The sequence below is a fragment of the Podarcis melisellensis genome (genome assembly GCF_964234715.1).
Source record: "Podarcis melisellensis genome assembly, chromosome: 8".
In the NCBI taxonomy this organism is placed as follows: Eukaryota; Metazoa; Chordata; class Lepidosauria; order Squamata; family Lacertidae; genus Podarcis; species Podarcis melisellensis.
In genome coordinates this window covers 38037323-38055153 of record NC_138540.1, presented here as the reverse complement: position 1 = coordinate 38055153, position 17831 = coordinate 38037323, and the positions used below count along the sequence as shown (strand labels likewise).

Here is a 17831-nt window from a genome sequence, read left to right as displayed (position 1 = left end):
CTCCTAGAAGGTTGCAGGTCTAATCCTGGACAACCACTCTCAGTCAATGTCAACTGTGCAATGGTAGCAGCTTTTCAGGGTTTCAGGCAAAAGTCTTTGCCAGCAGTACCTGGAGATACCAGAGACTAAGCCTGGGACTTTCTGCATACAAGGTACACACTCTACCATTGGGCTTGCATCAAGTTACATAGCGGCAAATCCAGAAGGTCAGGATCCCTTCATCATTGTTGCAGGCTAGATTATACAGCTTCCTAAGATGATAGAATAACCTTACAATTATACAACAGTAAGGGGTGCATTGCAACAATCAATGCAGATCTCCATGTGTTTTCTGTGCATGTACATGGACAAATGTTTTTGAGTGCTCCAATATCATCTTTTGGGGTGACTTGAGTTGTGTTTTCCTTGAAGTTCCATGGTATGTAACAGAAATTGTGCACTGACCTTGTGAAACAGAATAACCCTGTGGTGTTGTTCTTATGTGCCTTCTCCAGAGTGACCCCAGGAGCCAATCCTCAGTAGTTGACTTACCTCCTTTCACTCTAATTGGCTCCAATCAGAACAAAGAGTGAGAATACTTCTCAGTGGCTGCAAAGCTCCCCTTTCATGCTGATTGGGCAGCTGTAGGAGATGGGGACCCTACTGCAGAAGTAGTAATAGCTCTTTGCCTCATCACTGATTCCAGACCACTATACCTCTGGCCGCGTAGCCACATGTGCAGTGGATTAAAGTGCAAATGATATCTTCCAAATGTTTGAAATGTCTTCCTCCTTCTTCTGCAGTGCTATTCACAATGGGTGGAAATGGTGATGGGCAGCCGTGCAAGTTCCCCTTCAAATTTCAAGGCAGCACCTATGATAGCTGTACCACAGAAGGAAGAACAGATGGATACAGATGGTGTGGGACCACTGAAGATTATGATCGAGATAAGAAATTTGGATTTTGTCCAGAGACAGGTAGAGTCGCTTTGCTATTGCATGGGTAGCTTTATGTCAATGAAAGCAACCTCTCCCCTATGACATTGGTGGCTGTGTGTTAATGCTTCTTAAATCATTACTCTTCTCTTTGGAGAGAGGACCTTTTCAGGTTTCTTAATCTCCTAAGGATGGGAAGATGGAAAGAAGCAGGTGTTACTTTTCATGCCAGATGATGATGTATGGCAGTGGTGGCAGGTGCTCTTTGGGACTGGTGGGGTCGAAGGCCCAGGGACCACTAGTAGGTGGCGCTGGAGCCAATGACGGGCAGAACCAGAGTCATCTTGCTCCCTGCTGAGTTCTGCAGGGGCAACACTGCAAAAAATAAGATGTGGGTAAACTGAAGGAACCAAAAGCTGAAACAAACTAGAATTCCAGGAGCACAGACAGAATGGCAGAGTGAATCGAGAAAATGATGAAGGGACTGAATGGGAAAGGGAGAAATCAGCTCTTATTTTTGCTTCTTCTTTTCTGCAGCAATGTCAACGGTTGGTGGAAACTCTGAAGGAGCACCCTGTGTTTTTCCTTTCATATTCCTTGGGAATAAGTACGAGTCCTGTACTAGCTCTGGGCGTCAGGATGGGAAGATGTGGTGTTCCTCAACTAGCAACTATGATGAAGACCGCAAGTGGGGATTTTGTCCAGATCAAGGTAGCTCTTTTCCTCATATTTATTATTTGATTTACATCCCACTTTTCTCCAAGGAGCTTCCAGGGGCATACATGGATCTCCCTCTCTTCATATTATCCCCACAATAACCCTGTGAGGTAGATTAAGCTGAGAAGTTTTGACTGGCCCAAGGTCACCCAGAGAGCTTCATGGCCAAGTGGGGATTTGAACCCAGGTCCTCCAGATTCTAGTCTAACTCCCTAACCACTACACCACACTGGCTGTCATATATGCATACTAGCTCCAATTCTCTAAAGTAGGAATTGGGGATGCACAATCACTCTAGTTCCAGCATGGATAGGGATAAATTTGACACAGTTAGCATTTAAAGGTGAACCTACATATCTTGCCCTTTCTCAAACAATATAAAAATTGAATCAATGTCATCCTTCAATATCTGCACTTCTTTGAATTTTGCATTGTGGTTCTCCCATCATGTAATGTATACAAAAATGCCAGTGCAGGGGGTAAAGTGTCCATACATATACATATCTTTGTGAAAATAACATACAAAAATATATTAGGGGAAATTACTTTGCAAACATATGTATTCTATATTAGGCAAAATTGCACACAAATGGGTGTGTTAGGAAACATTTGGAACAAAATGGTGGTGGAAACTGAGGTGGAAATATGGAGAACTGAACTTAAAAGTTGCAAAATGAGAAACAAAACTGCTGGTATCCTCCCACTCCTAAGAAGAAAATAACAGGGCTGCCCTCTGGGGTCTCCTGGGCTCTACACATGTCTGGCATGATTCAGAGGGGGGGGGGGCATTTTGTGATTCACCTCAGGTGCCAAAATGTCTTCAACCAGCCCTGCTTGTGGACATTCCACTATGTCCCTATGTGGATTTGGTTAGGATGATTCCAGGGGTTCCAGGGAAATCCTAAAAAAAAAATGCAGTCATCTGAGCAAAAAAAACAAATTGAGGCGTACTTATGAAGCATACTGAGAGTTGTTCTGCATTCCTTCATCTCCTTAGTCTTGCTTTTAACAAGACTCACCTCAACAACAGCAGATAGAAATTATTTCAAAAACAGTGCAGGAAGTGACTGTGCACCATTTTCTTCTCTTTTATTGTACATACAACATACCCTCATGCTTTACGGCTGGGTGCAGCCATTTTGCTGAGCACACAACCCTCCCTCCTCTTAAACATGTTGGTCTTGGGGTAAGGTTGCAAAACAGATTGAACCAGATTGTGGTTGTGTTTGTCCTTGGTGAATCAAAACATCTCACTTAGGCACTTCTCAGAAATACGACCTAAAATATTATGTAGAATAGATTGCAAAACAGCAAAACATAAAACAAATGAGTTACCTTCACGACAGGAAGAAGAATTGTCCCATGAAATTTCCTAAGTGATGACCTCTGAAGACAGGAACATAGGAAGCATTCAACTGAAGGCCAGAACAAAGTTTACAAGCACAACTGTGGTCACATGTGGTTATTTCCATATTAAATTGAACCCTGCTTTTTCAGTAATTCTGATAATGTGGAGTGAACCTATACATGTTTCTTGTTGTTGCTGCTGCTCCTGCTGCTGTTCTCATTCTTCTTCATTATTCCTCGCAAAATTACAACATACAATGTTAAAAACAGTTAAAACCAATTTCAGTCAAGAAAATAGGGTGGGTCCCAAAATATGCATTTGTCAAAGGCCATGGTAAAGAGATTTATATTCAACATCTGACACAGACTACACAATGAAGGTGCCAGATGCACAACCATGGGGAGGAAATTCCACAGCTTAGGGGCTACTACCAAAAGCGTATGTAGGGAAGGAGGGGGCCCTTTGGATATTTAAGGCCTAAGTTGTTTGTGTATGTCAGAGGCCAGGGCACAACACAAGATCCCACTCTGCTTTCCACACATTTCTGAAAAGAAGCTATAACAGTTGAATGATACTGTAAATGCAATGTCACCTCTTTTCCTTTGTGCCAACAATGCAGTGTCACCTGTCCTGGGGCTTTCTCTGCTGAACACCTGGAATATTTTTAAACACTCCAGAGCACCTCAGAAGCTTTGCTAGCACAGCTAGGCTATGTCTGATTTCGGTACACAGAAGCCGGATCTCTTCTAGCCCCTAGTAGCAGAGCTTTTAAGGAATAGTCAGATTGGCTCTGTAATTAAATATATAGATAGCATTATGTTCAAAATGCCCCAAACCCAGTTTGTTTTTCTTTCAGGCTACAGCCTTTTCCTGGTTGCTGCTCATGAATTTGGTCATGCCATGGGACTAGAGCATTCTGAAGATCCTGGAGCACTCATGGCCCCCATCTATACCTACACCAAGAACTTTCGGCTTTCCCAGGATGACATCACTGGAATCCAGGAACTTTATGGTAATATTTCCACTTGTCCAAAACACATGTACTACATTTTGGCCTATAGCAGAACACATACTGCCCAAAGAAGCTTAGCTGATACAAAACCCCCTGAGACATCTCAGGTATTCTACCAGCCAGGCTGCTAGAGATAGTGTTTAAATAAGACTGAATATCCCTTGCCACAGGGTTGGCCCTACCATTAGGCTGAGTGAGGCAGACTCCTTGGGCAGAGAATGCTGAGGGACAAGAAGCAGTGACAAGGTGCTGGAGGACAAGGTGTGTGCCTTTCATTCTGCCCTGGGGCCCATAGGCTCTCAGTTGCAATGGACATATGAACCCAGGGACATAAGAAGTTGCCTTATACTGAGTCATACCTTTGGTCCATCTAATACAGAGTGGTAGCAGCTCTCCAGGGTTTCAGACAGGGACAATCCAAGCCCTACCTGGAGGTGCTGGGAGTTGAACCTGGAGCTTTCTGAATGCAAAGAAGATGCTCTGTCACTGAGCTGCAGCCCTTCTTTTTACCACTGGATCCTGCTGCCCCATTTCCAGTGCTAACATAAGATACATCTGCCAGTCTGGTCAGCTTCTGTCTATGGAGCAAGGGAGTAGTCATTTGTCCTTTGCCTCATGCTTCAAATAGTCACCCCTTTCCATCCACCTCTATTTGTTGCCCTGATCCTCAGGCACTACATTTTACTTTCACCAGAAATAAATTTGGAAATGAAATTGCATGGACAGGCGGAGTCCCCAGATCCTGCGCGGTCCCCCCGTCATGTGGAATAATGACTCAAGACAACGTGCTATGGGATTAAATTGGCCACAACTTTATTAAATTTCAAATGTGGGTAGACCTTGGCTCAGGCATTGGGCGTTCTCCCTCCCCAGTCCCCAGCCGGGGACCTAGGGAGCATCAGGGTTATCCAGTGTGTGGGGGGGATGGGGCGGCTCTGGAGAACATATGTTCAAGCAGAGATAGCCGCCCCCGTAACGCCGCCGCCGCAGGGGAGAGCAATGACGACCTTCCGGCGTACGGTCAAAGCCTCCCTTCAGAAACGCCTTTAACGGGGAACCCTGGTATCGCCGCCACAAAGAGGAAGATGGACAAAAGGATTCCGCCCAAGGCCTGATACCGCCAAAGTTGTGACGTTTTGCTACGGGAAAGGCGAAACCTGCCAATGCAGGGAAATTCCTTTCCGGCCCTTTAACAGCGACCTTAACGTAGCAGCGCCCGCATACCTGTGAAGAAAAGTTAACCTGCAAAACCTGTGAGGAAAATTAACCTGCAACATAAGACATTGACTGAGGGTGGGTAGGGTGGGAGAAGCTCTGGAGCCAAGTGAGAATTCCCAGGTAAGATCCTCCCTCCTTTGTGTGGGCAGGTAATCCCTCCCCTACCTGGCCTGGTCTCCTTGGCAACGCTTCCTCCAGGTGGGATTGGACAACTGACTGAGGTAGGTGGAGACCTCCAGGTATCCCACCTGAGAGAAGGCAAAGCCTAGCCTATGCTGTTGGAGCCGCTCCAGATCTAGGGGCTGCACGCGTCCACGCAAAGGGCGCCCCCCGTTTTAAGCAGGGAGCAGTCATTGTGCTGTTGTTGTTGTCCTCTTGTTGACATCTCTTTTTTAAAAAAGGAATAATCACATTAAGACCTCATTCCATTATCAACCTTCCCTTTATTTGCAGGGGGCTCTACTGATGTTGGTCCAGGCCCAAGTCCAACACTTGGGCCAGTCACCCCTGAACTATGCAACCAAGACATTGTATTTGATGCTGTTGCTCAACTCAGAGGGGAAATCTTCTACTTCAAAGACCGGTAGGTGGGAGGAAATATTTTACTCAAGTTATCTTGTACCGAAGCAAAAGCAAAATCCGAGGGTCTATGGTCAAGTGTTATTCATGTTGTTGGGTTCTGCAGGGTCAGTCTGGACGATGCCTTGAGTCAAGTGGTATAGATAAATAAATGAAGAAGAGGTGCAGCATCTGATGAGCTACATTCTTTGAAAGAAGGGACTCTTGGAGAAAAACTGAAGTTGGCATGTTTGCCATATCTGGGACTTCCTGTCTCTCCCTTTAATTCTCTACTTAGACTAGCTCTTGTTTTGCTATGGCAATAAACATGTTAAATGTATTGTCAGCAGTACTGCCAAGAGAAGGAAAACCCCAGTTCCAATGTTACAAAACTGGCAAGGACGAAAATGTCAGTGGATATTGCATTGTTCCAGACATACAAGAACTGTGTACATTTTTAAAATGACCAGATTTGTTCCAACAGTTTTGGAAGCTGACCCAGTTATGTGCGGCGCAGAAACATGAGAGGCTTGGATGTTTTGACTTAAACCAAATAACCCATCCGGGCATGCTCAGGAAAAGGAGCTTTCAAAATCCAAGCCACTTAATAGTTGTTGGTGCCGGCTGCATGCCCAGAAATCTTTCCCCTGTTGAATTTTTCAGCTGGAATTCTCTTGGATTTTCCTGAAGTACTAAAATGGCCCTTTCTAACTTGCTAACTCTGGCTTGAAAAAGAAAGGCCCTGTTATCTTGTCTCATCCCTCCCTCCACTGCAGAGAGACAGAATGGTTCCATACCTGAGATCAGGGATTGGGATCCTGTGACCCAGTTCATGAACTGCAGCTCCCATCATCCCTGATCATTGGTCATGCTAACAGGGGTTGTTTGGAGCTGGAGTCCAGCAATATATTGAGGGTAACAAATTACCATCTCCTCTTAATACAAGGCATTCAGTAAATTAGTTGCTTGTGAGATTGGCTCACTGGTGTCAGCTTCCCCCCTCCCTTTGAACAAAATATGAAACCTTAGATGGAATAATATCTAAGGTAACTTTTATGCTCTGTCAATGGAAAAACTTATAGAGCTGTTTTCAATGCAGTTCAAGGTTAAATTCACTTCATGGTATACTTGTTGTACTAGTGAAATGTCTTGCAGTGCAAGAGAATGCATGAGCAGATTGCTGGTAACTTTGTTGCACAACAGATGGCACAATCTCTTGTGCAACGAGTTTCTGCCAGTGCAGCTGTTGTCTTGGTTTCATCTACTGTTGAACATTAAAATTAACCCATCCACTAGCACAAAAGCCCTTGCAGTAGTGAACGGAGAACACTGGGTACAACCCAAAATTTGCTTCCCCTGTGATAACATGTGACCACCGACCTATGATAGTATCTCATGCATCTTGGTATGCTTATGAACACCAGGGTGGTCTAGGTGGGTCTATTGGCACAGGATGCTCAACAGCTTCCATTCTGTCCAAGTGACAAACCGTGGAAAGGTCCTATGTGATTACTTCTGCCCATGTGGCTGTAATATTAATTGTGCAAAGAAGACCACATTTTGCACATAAATTGTGCTGGGAAGGCCACCTAAGTCCATGTTCCAGTTACAAATCATGACTGTTCTTTTTCACTCCTGCTGAAATCCAGCCTCCATTCCACAAAATGCAAAGCTGGATAATGCTGGTAGACAAGGTTCTAATACAAGCAAGGAATTTTCTTGACGTTCAGCAAATTGCAGCCTCATCTTTTTGGGAAGGGTTCAGCAAACTTGTTGCCTACTAAAATGGCTAGCTGGTACAAGGCCATTTTGTGTGTGTGTGTCCTTTGAATAAAATGAACTGCTTATCAAGCAAAGTTGGGGGGGGGGGCAGAGAGAGAGAATCACAATGGTGCTTTTGTTAACATCTTGTGCTTCTCCACTCCCTTTCCACACACACAATCAACCGCCGCCGCCGAAATCAAACTGCAGTTTTTTAATGCTCATAAATTGGAAGGAGGCACTGCCTTATACATAAAACAGCTCCTAAATTACCCGCTTTATTCCTCTGATGAGCGGTTTTAATGCTCCAGGCTTCATTTACAGCCAAGCTGTTTGATAGATGATCATTAGATTTGATCTTTTTGGTTGCTACAATCATAATCATCCAGAGTAATGCACCCAATACAAATGTTGGCATTTGCCAAATGCGTATCCATCTGTTCAATGTGCAGCGACGGGGATGGTTGAAAGGGTTTAAGTGCCTTGTAAATGGGTTTATTTGCTGGGATAATTGAAGCACCAAATACATTCTTTTTTTCTGTTCTGTGGTAAGAATTAATGTAAGTGCTAGAGAACTTGTTACAAACCATCAACGGCTGTGTATGGTGCATTAAGGTGTCTATGGGACAAAAATGCCTCCCAAAGAAAGGAAGGCTCACCAACCTTTGATACATTTTTGTTTTAAAAAATCCTAATCATTATATGTTTGTGTTGCTGATGGATTGTGTGTGTGTGCGTACACACACACACACAGGCACTTAAATGCGCACGCACACCTTTGCCAGCAGTGATGAGAAACAGATGTGCCAATGAATCAGCCCTTTGTAAACTCACTGTGATTTTTCTGCCTAGATTCATCTGGAGGACGGCAAACCAACGAAACAGGCCAAGTGGTCCTTTGCTGATTGCTACATTCTGGCCAGAGCTCCCAGAAAAAATTGACGCTGTCTACGAGGCCCCTCAAGAAGAGAAATCAGTCTTTTTTTCAGGTAGGCTTGGCTGGAAGATGTACAGTAAGCACAGTTTGCAGAAGTATTACATTCTGTATCATTTTATTCTGTAGACCACCTTCTTAAATGATGAACTCAGGATAGCTAGCTTGGGGCCAGTTGTTGTTAGACTGCAACTCCCATCATCCCTGGTCAGTGGCAAAGCAGGCTTGGGCTGATGGGAGATGTAGTTAGGCAACATCTGGAGGGCTATCCCTGACTTATAGGGGGAAAACAAAAAACAAAAAAACAAAAAAAATTCCTTCCAGTAGCACCTTAAAGACCAACTAAGTTAGTTCTTGGTATGAGCTTTCATGTGCATGCACACTTCTTCAGATACAGGCATGCACACTTCTTCAGGTATCTGAAGAAGTGTGCATGCACACGAAAGCTCATACCAAGAACTAACTTAGTTGGTCTTTAAGGTGCTACTGGAAGGATTTTTTTTTGTTTTGACTATGGCAGACCAACACGGCTACCTATCTGTAACTGGAATTATAGGGGGGAAGTCATGATGAAACACAATTCATGCCATCAAGAAATGCATGAAAGACCTTTAAAAAATTAATAAAAGATCAGAATCCTGGTGGTGGGAAAGGGAGCTTTAACCGTTTAACCCATTATAGTCCTGTGCTGGAACTTCTTCTGCCCCTTGCTATGACTGCTGGTTGTTTTCTTCTTCTTCTTCTTCTTCTTCTTCTTCTTCTTCTTCTTCTTCTTCTTCTTCTTCTTCTTCTTCTTCTTCTTCTTCTTCTTCTTCAATAGCAAAGTGCTTCTATCTGAAAGTAAAAAATACAGTGATAATAAATTAAATATAAAAGCACTGCATGCCCTTTTGTGACTCACAAATCGTGGCAGCAACTTCCTTCTACCTAATGGTAGGGCTGGACCTGTGACTTGGGCTTTTCATATTTTGCAGCAGCAACTACCAGCTTGCTGCTGGGTTAATGTGAAAAGGACCCCAGAGTTCTGGGACAGACCAACAGGCCACTTCCTGTGAAGAGGAATTGACTATTAAACCTATTGTGTTCTGTTTTTGTTTTTCATTTGGTTTCAGGTTTGTTTGTTTCAAAGTATTGTATTTTTTTCTTGATTTTATTATTTTATCTTTTTGTAAATCGCTTTGAAGGTTTTCCTTTTTAAAAAACATCAAACAGTGCATAAATTTTAAGAAATGAATAAAATAAACCACCAGGAACTGTAGCTCTGGGAGACGCTCAGCACCATTAAGAAATCTCAGCTCCCAGGATTCTCTGGGGGAAGCCATAACTGTTTAAAGTGGTGTTATAGTGCTTTTAAATATATGGAGTGAATGTGGTCTCATGGGGCAATGAAAGTGAGGGAGAGATTGCATTTGCTGCTGACCATTTATGTGTGTGCCTATTGATATCAGCTGCAGTTGTGCTGGCTGGCCTAGTGGAGCTGGAAGGTTGTTGTCAATGTTTTGAATAACTGAGCCAGCAAAAAAAGAAAAGTGTGTTGTTATCCATTGCAACATGACTAAACATCTCCAGGCATGCTAAAGGGAAAAAAGGGAGGGAAAACCTATGGCTAGATGCTGCTCAACAATTTCTTTAAAGGGAAGGGGGAAGTCTTATAATGAATTCCACATGGCTGAAGGGCCGCTGAGTTTGAATTCCATGATAAACTGGATGTAGCCAAAACACCTCATTTGTCTGTGTCCAAGCATTACATCCCCACTCCCCCTGTGGGACCGTAGGGTGAAGTAGGGTTTGCTGAAGAAATTTACCGTAGTTAGCTCACTATATGGAAAAATCCAAAACAATGCAAACTGGCAAATTGCTAAGAGGTCAGCAAGCAAATCTCTATGTTCCAAATGTTATCAAACAAAAACACCCCCATTTCCCATCTCAAGTGAGTAAGAGTCATGTGGTGGGCCTTTGCCCAATTTAAAATAATGTACAGGCTAACCTAAAACTAATAAGATGACTTCTTTTTCTTTAAAAAGAATGTGCATGCATAAACGTTCTGGTTGCTTGGGCACATGGAAGCTATAAAGTATGTAGGCTATACCAGTAAGATGAAACAATAATGGGTTTGAGTTCTTGGTTTCTATTTATACCATTTGCAGTGTGGCATCCATCTCTGAACCACTCCTAAAAGAGCAGGCCTCAAGCATGCTCAGTTCCAACTTTTCTAAAGAAACGCTTTTCCCCTGTTGCTCACTAGGTCACCGCCACATATATGCCACAAAAGCCTCTCCATCTCTTCCTGGAGTGTGAAAAAAGGTCAGAGTCAATGTGGCTCACTCTCAAGGAGAGGACTACACTAACAGCACTACTCAAACTCAAGATCCACCAGGCTGAGATGGTTTGGGTTTGGCTAGTTTTGAGCTTTCCCAGCTCAGCCAAAGCTATACTGGCACAGGAGCAGACTTGGGTCTTTCAGATTTTAGCAGCGCCCTGTGCAAGACCAGAATTCAGTGCCTTTCCCATGCCTCTCGCCTTCCATTCTGCTCAATTCACCACGTCATAGTTGTGATGCCCCGCAGCGCCCCTTAGGCTTGGTGCCCAGTGTGGCAGAACCTGTAGCACTGCCCCAAATCTGCCTTTAACTGGTATATTTCCCTTACCCCAGCTGAGGCGGAGATATGCTGGTGCAAATCCCTTACCTGGCTCAACTTCAGCCAGTGGAATTTACACCAGTGTAAATCCCCCCAAAGTGCCATTCCAGGCGTGTGGCAGCAGCATGGCAGGGACAGGACAGAGCAAGGAGAGAAATCTATTCCAAACCCCTTTCAGCTCAGTCCTGTGAGCTAGCAGCCCAATGGATATTAGCCAGCAAAAAAGGGTAGTGTAAGTGAAATTACAACTGAAAAGAGTTTGGGATAGGGACAACTTAATCTCGTGAAATCCTGCCAACCTAGCAGTTCCAAAGCACGTCAAAGTACAAGCAGATATATAGGTACCGCTCCAGCGGGAAGGTAAATGGTGTTTCTGTGTGCTGCTCTGGTTTGCCAGAAGCGGCTTAGTCATGCTGGCCACATGACCCTGTACGCCAGCTCCCTCGGCCAATAAAGCGAGATGAGCGCCGCAACCCCAGAGTCGGCCACGACTGGACCTAATGGTGAGGGGTCCCTTTACCTTTACCTTATCTCGTGAAAATTACATTGGATTTTTTTTTTAAAAAATGGGTTGTTCTGTTAATTTGTCTCTCTGGTACATAAACTATGGTTGCTTCCAGGTGAGTGTTCTGTTGAGAATTCATCTTGCTTCCTTTGCACAAAGTTTGAAGGAAAGTTATATGGCATTATGTTAAGCAATTGTTACCTCATACTTTCCAGTGAATATCTCCCATTGTTTTCCTTACCGGACAAAGTTCAGATTTTCTGGAATCAGGTTAGCTGCATCAAAATGCCAAATCCACTTCAGTTGCACAACCTAAATTTGCCAGGATGCAACTGTGTATCCCATTCACAAAACAGAAACACCCCCGAGCCCCAACTTTTGAGCTGGAAAAGTTCTGAAATGAACTTTTGGCTCCTCTCTACCCATTCCCCCTTTAGCTAAACTGTGAGGAAATCTGAGAAGCTCGGATCGAGGTAACCCTTTTCCCTTCCCGCTAACCTCATTTGTAAGTGAGATCATTATTAAACTTGATGCTTTTGTTTTCACAGGAAATGAATACTGGGTTTATTCAGGCTACAACTTGGAAAGAGGTTATCCAAAGAGACTCACCAGTCTGGGTTTACCTCCTGATGTGCAACGTGTCAATGCAGCTTTTAGTTGGAGCAAAAACAAGAAGACCTACATTTTTGCAGGGGACAAATTTTGGAGGTAATACCTTTGCAGCAGGCAACCAGTGGCTGGACACTACAATGCTGGGCACTTATTCCTTGCTAAAATTCAGATTTCAAGGCATTTTGCTTTTGCTTTGACAGAGACCAGAGCATCTCAGTTGCAGGAGAGTCAAAAGCAGTTTACATTAGGGTTATACTGTTGCTTTGAATGAATCCCGAATTACATGTAGAAGTTGGGGATCTGTGCCTCAACAGAGCAAAACTGAGTTCCCGTGATGCACACAACAAGACAAGATGGGGATTTAGGCTGATCCATAGCCCTCTGTTGACAGTGGCTTAGAGGAAGGATAAATAAATAAAAACTAAACCATACAGAGGAAAATGAAACACTTTTATTTCCTTCTCCCCAACCAACCCCAAATGGCAAGGAAGATAGATATGTATTCTATTAAAATTAATGGGCTGCCCCCTAAGATAGCAGACCTCAAGCTTTTTCTCAGGCAGAAACCTTTTCCCAGGCTTTCTTCAGTGTTACTACAGGCTCATATGAAGCTGCCTGCTAGTGGGACAGACCATTGCATCATCTAGCTAGGGGATAGCTGATGTGATATGCGCTACCTGTTGTTGGACTCCAGCTCCCATCAGCCTTGACCAGCATGGCCAGTGACCAGGGATGAAGGGAACTCTAATTCAACAACCTCTAGGTAAAGGGACCCCTGACCATTAGGTCCAGTCGTGACCGACTCTGGGGTTGTGGCACTCATCTCACTTTATTGGCCGAGGGAGCCGGCTTACAGCTTCCGGGTCATGTGGCCAGCATGACTAAGCCGCTTCTGGCGAACCAGAGCAGCGCACAGAAACACCGTTTACCTTCCCGCCAGAGCGGTACCTATTTATCTACTTGCACTTTGACATGCTTTCGAACTGCTAGGTTGGCAGGAGCAGGGACCGAGCAACGGGAGCTCACCCCTTTGTGGGGATTCGAACCGCCAATCGCCTGATCGGCAAGTCCTAGGCTCTGTGGTTTAACCCACAGTGCCACCTGTGTCCCAAGGCACCTATTGGGCTAGCCCTGATCTAGGCCATTATGGTTTCTTCTGAGTAGCGGTGATACAGATGGGTGTCCTGGAAGATAGCAGCTTGTGTCATTAGGTATTTGGTATAACTATCGCAAAACTCTGCTAATATTTAATATTTCACAGGTACAATGAAGTAAAGAAGAAAATGGACCCTGGCTTCCCTAAATTAATTGCAGATGCTTGGAATGGTGTTCCAGACAACCTAGATGCTGTGTTTGACGTGAGCGGAAGTGGTAAGCTGCCATCTTGTTCCTAGTATCAGTTGCTGTTGCTGCTGCTGCTGTTGCTTCTGAGGTCGATTGCTCCAGTCTGCTGCCTGAATCCTCAGAGACATTCCCTTTGGAGGTGGTCACCAAATCGGCTGATGGCTTGGCGTGCCGCCTGCAGCCGCAGAACAGCTTTTCTCTTCAATTAAAACGTCCCACTGCTGCAAGGAAATTTAGGAAGCCTGACCTTTCCTGAACTTTTCCGGGCTGTCTAAATAACTCATCTCCAGCAGAGTAATCAAAACCACTTTTAATGCAGCACAGATTGTGGTTAAGAACTGCTGCATTCATTGCTGTGCCGGCAACCAAGACTCCCCTTGAACTGAATCTCCTGAATAACTAAAGACCTTTCATGGGGGTGGGAGGAAAGAAAGATTAGACTCTGGTTCAATTTATATCAATTTTCTCCTTTAAAATAATAAAATAAAATAAAATGGTAACTTAAAACCAGCATATATATATATATATATATATATATATATATATATATATATATGCCGCAAGTAAATACTCAAATAGAAATTCTCAGCGTCCCCATATAATCACAGTTCCCATAAAGCATATTTTATGTGGCTTATGTTTGTACTTCTGAAGCAGCTTAATAATGATTTTTCTTAATTATTATTGTTGGGGGAGGGGGTTTCCTAACCCCACAAGGTGTAACTCAGTGGTTCCCAAAAAAATTTGGGCCACCGTCCCATTGGTTCCTTAAACTCATATCCTGGGCTCCCTACCCTATACAAAGCATTACAGTGGTACCTCGGGTTAAGAACTTAATTCATTTTGGAGGTCTGTTCTTAACCTGAAACTGTTCTTATCCTGAAGCACCACTTTAGTTAATGGGGCTGCCCACTGTCGCCACGCCGTGCTGCCAGAGCAGAATTTCTGTTAAGCAAAGTTCTTAACCCGAGATACTGTACTATTTCTGGGTTAGTGGAGTCTGTAACCTGAAGCATATGTAACCTGAGGTACCACTGTATTCAGTTTGCATGACCCAGTAACGAAGATAACAACACAATAAATTTCAAAACAGTAAGAATTAATTGCATGTTTGTTCAAAATCCAGTTAAAGCTATTTTGCTTAACTCATTCAACAAAATAGATTAATGTGATCCAGAGATACCAGCTTTTCAAAGTCTGATAGTCCTTTACACCTCCGTTGCCCCACCCCCTTGCCTCTTAGCAGTCTCCTAGGCAATCTCACTGCTCCCCAGGGGACAGTACCACTCATTCTGGGAACCACTGGTGTAACTGGATGTCACATAGCTTGAAAGCCCCGGGGTTAACTAGTCATAGTAGTTGTTCTAGACCGAACAAAGTTCAAAAGCCTCCAGCCAACTTCAGAATCATTGAGTTGAACCCCTTTCCTTGCTTTGCTGTGATTTTTGTGTTTCCCATATGTTTGTTTTACATAACAATGAATTGAAAACACTTACTTCTTCTTTACAGGCCACAGCTATTTCTTCAAGGACTGGTATTATCTCAAAATGGAAGACCAGAGTCTAAAGATTGTTAAAGTTGGCAATGTGAAATCTGATTGGCTAGGTTGCTAAGCAGCGTGTCGTCTTAATAATGTAAACTACATCAAAATCTACACTTTTTTTGTTTTTTGTTTTGTAAAAGTCTTATGTCTTACCTGCAATTAGAGATAGATCTGTATGCTAATTCATGGGCCAGTCTGGTACTGGCACCAAGTCACTAAGTACCACTATTTGACAGAACTTTTTTTATTATTATTAAATCATTCTGTTTAAGCATATGTACTTAGAAGCAAGTTCCATAAAATGCATGGAATTTCCTTTTAAGTAGATGCATATAGAATTGGGGCACAGTAGGTCTTTGTTTCTTCCTCTCTTCATTAATTTAAGACTTTTGCAACTTTTTGGCATGCAGCAAGTTATGTTTACTTATGTAGCCTGACACTTGCTACATTTTTCTGTGTGTGCAGATTGGTGCTAAGGACAGAACAGCAAACTCTGAAGGAATTCTCACCTGAGCAGAGATCAGATGTTTGAATGTGCCTGCAAATAAATAAATAAATCCCACTGTACATTGAAAGCTAGCATTGCAATGAGAAAGCTAGGGTCAAACATTCTTCCTGACATGCTAGCTTTCCAAGTGCATGGAGGTTTGTTTATGTGTATGGGAGAGCATTCAAACACTTGATCCCACAGCTACAGTCTGAAGTAGTGCCATCTAGCAACAGATACTTCACATGGAACTGCTGATTATGTAACTTAGTTCTTAGTCACTTGATAGTCAATGGATTTCAACAGGTCTTGGTCAGACCATGGCAATGTACACTACTGGAGCCAAAGTAAAATTGTATTGTCTTTCAAAATCCAGCTCTATCCCCCCAAAAGAAAATATTCGAAATACTTGAGTACTTGAAATGGTTTTTTGCCATTTACAACATATCAGTGCCCAAATATCCACCAAGAGGGGCCCTCAAAACTGTAACTTGGATTTCAGAATAAAAATGTTGACACATGTCCTTTCTGAGCTTTAATGTGTGTTTTCTGTTTTGTTTTTAAACCCAGCTTCAGTTCAAGTTTGCCAAAGGGTTGTATGCAATATTCTTTCTACTCAGAGTTGACCCATTAAAATAGATGTACCTAAGTTAGTCATGACCATTAATTTCAATGGGTCAACTCTGGGTTAGGACTAATGTTGCATCCAAATTATGCTCACTATCTGTGAATACTTCCATTCTTGTCATTCCCTGGAAAACATCATTCTTTCTTTACATTCACATTTCTTCACACACCAAAGTGGAAAGACTGACCAAAGGGGCACGGGATGCCTAGGAATTGGTTGGAACAGGATGGGATCAACAGGGACAAACTTGTATGAAATGTATTGCTTTAAAGTACTTTTTACTGGAATGCCTTTACCTTAAATTAGCAAACTGCTTCTTGCACTTTTTTCCCTATACCTCCCCCTCCCTTTCTTTTTATACAGTTATATCAAGGTAATTCCTCTTCTCTTTGGCTTCATTCACACAGCAGTCCATTCCACTTCCCCAACTGTTAATTTCCACATTATATTTTGGCTTTCACGTGACACAGAAAGCCACCTAAAGAAATATAGTGATATATAGTTCAAGTTTAGCAATTTGCTTCAAGGAAAGAAAATGTTTGCAAATAACACAGAAAGTTGCACAATATTCTGCTGTATTTCCAGAAGTAGCATTTATGTTATGTGAAGGCTTAAATATAATGCAGAAATTAACAGTAAGGAAAAGTGGAATAAATTATTGTGTGAATGCAGCCTCCATCTCTCCCCTGCTCCTTCCTTGTTAGATTTAAAGCATTGGGTGACGCCAAGTGTTCACTGTACAACCTGATGGAATATTTTATGTTCATACAGAAAGATTTTTTTTAAAAGGGAAAGTAAGTCTGCATACATGAAATGTCAGTGGTATAAATAAATAAAAGAAAATAACACTTCCAGCTCACGTGTGGTCAATTTCTGAACTGATTTGTATTTTGGGGGAATCTGGATAGCTTATTAACTTGCCCAATTCTCATGAAGGTGGTAAAACTGTGCCTGGGCTCACTGGCAGAGGAAGGGGGTGCGGTGGGTGCATCTCGCCCCACGGGTCATCCCTGAGGGTGGGTGACATCACCGCCCTGCCCCACTGGGATGCTCACCACTCACCGGAGCAGCTAGCTCTGCCTCTGCCTGGTGTGCTGGTCCTGGGGGCTACTGAGAGGCGAGGTCCGAGTCCAGTCTGAGGTCGATGGTGTGGTATGGAGGCTGTCTGTCCAGGCTGTAGCTGGGTCCAAGGCAGAGAGTCGGGTGGGGTCAGGAACTCTGGCAGAAGAGCAGGACAGGGTACAGGCAGGAACAGGCTAGCAACAACGTTGCTCCCGCAACCTGGGACTGGGGCTGACTGGCTTTTATCTGCCCCAAGGCATAGGGCGGCCCCGGTCCACAGGTGACTCGCCTCTCCTGGCCTGGAGGCAAGCACTCCTCCTGCAGGAACTTAGTTCCCTCCACCTCTCTGCCCTGAGCTTCTGCAGCTCAGGAGAGGCTGGAGGGTTACTGGACCCAGAGGCAAGCTCCTCTTCCCCAATGGGGCTGAGAGTGGAGCATCTTCAGGCAATGGGCCCTCCATCACCTCAGGGGCCAGAGCAGACTCAGCTGATGCCTGCACCTGAGGATCCAGCACAGGTGAGGACACTTCAGGCTCAGGCCCCGGCCCCA

The 17831-nt window shown here is 43.7% G+C and overlaps 1 protein-coding gene across 1 annotated transcript in view; it reads left to right on the top strand.

Annotated features, from left to right (window-relative positions):
• MMP2 (matrix metallopeptidase 2) overlaps positions 1 to 17074 on the top strand; it is a 31495-nt gene extending 14421 nt beyond the window's left edge. The window contains exons 6-13 of the mRNA XM_081924049.1: positions 783 to 956; positions 1452 to 1625; positions 3836 to 3991; positions 5663 to 5792; positions 8381 to 8517; positions 12155 to 12314; positions 13480 to 13589; positions 15072 to 17074. Of these exons, the coding sequence (XP_081780175.1) occupies positions 783 to 956; positions 1452 to 1625; positions 3836 to 3991; positions 5663 to 5792; positions 8381 to 8517; positions 12155 to 12314; positions 13480 to 13589; positions 15072 to 15175 (1145 nt within the window). The 3' untranslated portion in view covers positions 15176 to 17074. The remainder of the gene's footprint in view (positions 1 to 782; positions 957 to 1451; positions 1626 to 3835; positions 3992 to 5662; positions 5793 to 8380; positions 8518 to 12154; positions 12315 to 13479; positions 13590 to 15071) is intronic.
• Positions 17075 to 17831: the final 757 nt, after the last annotated feature.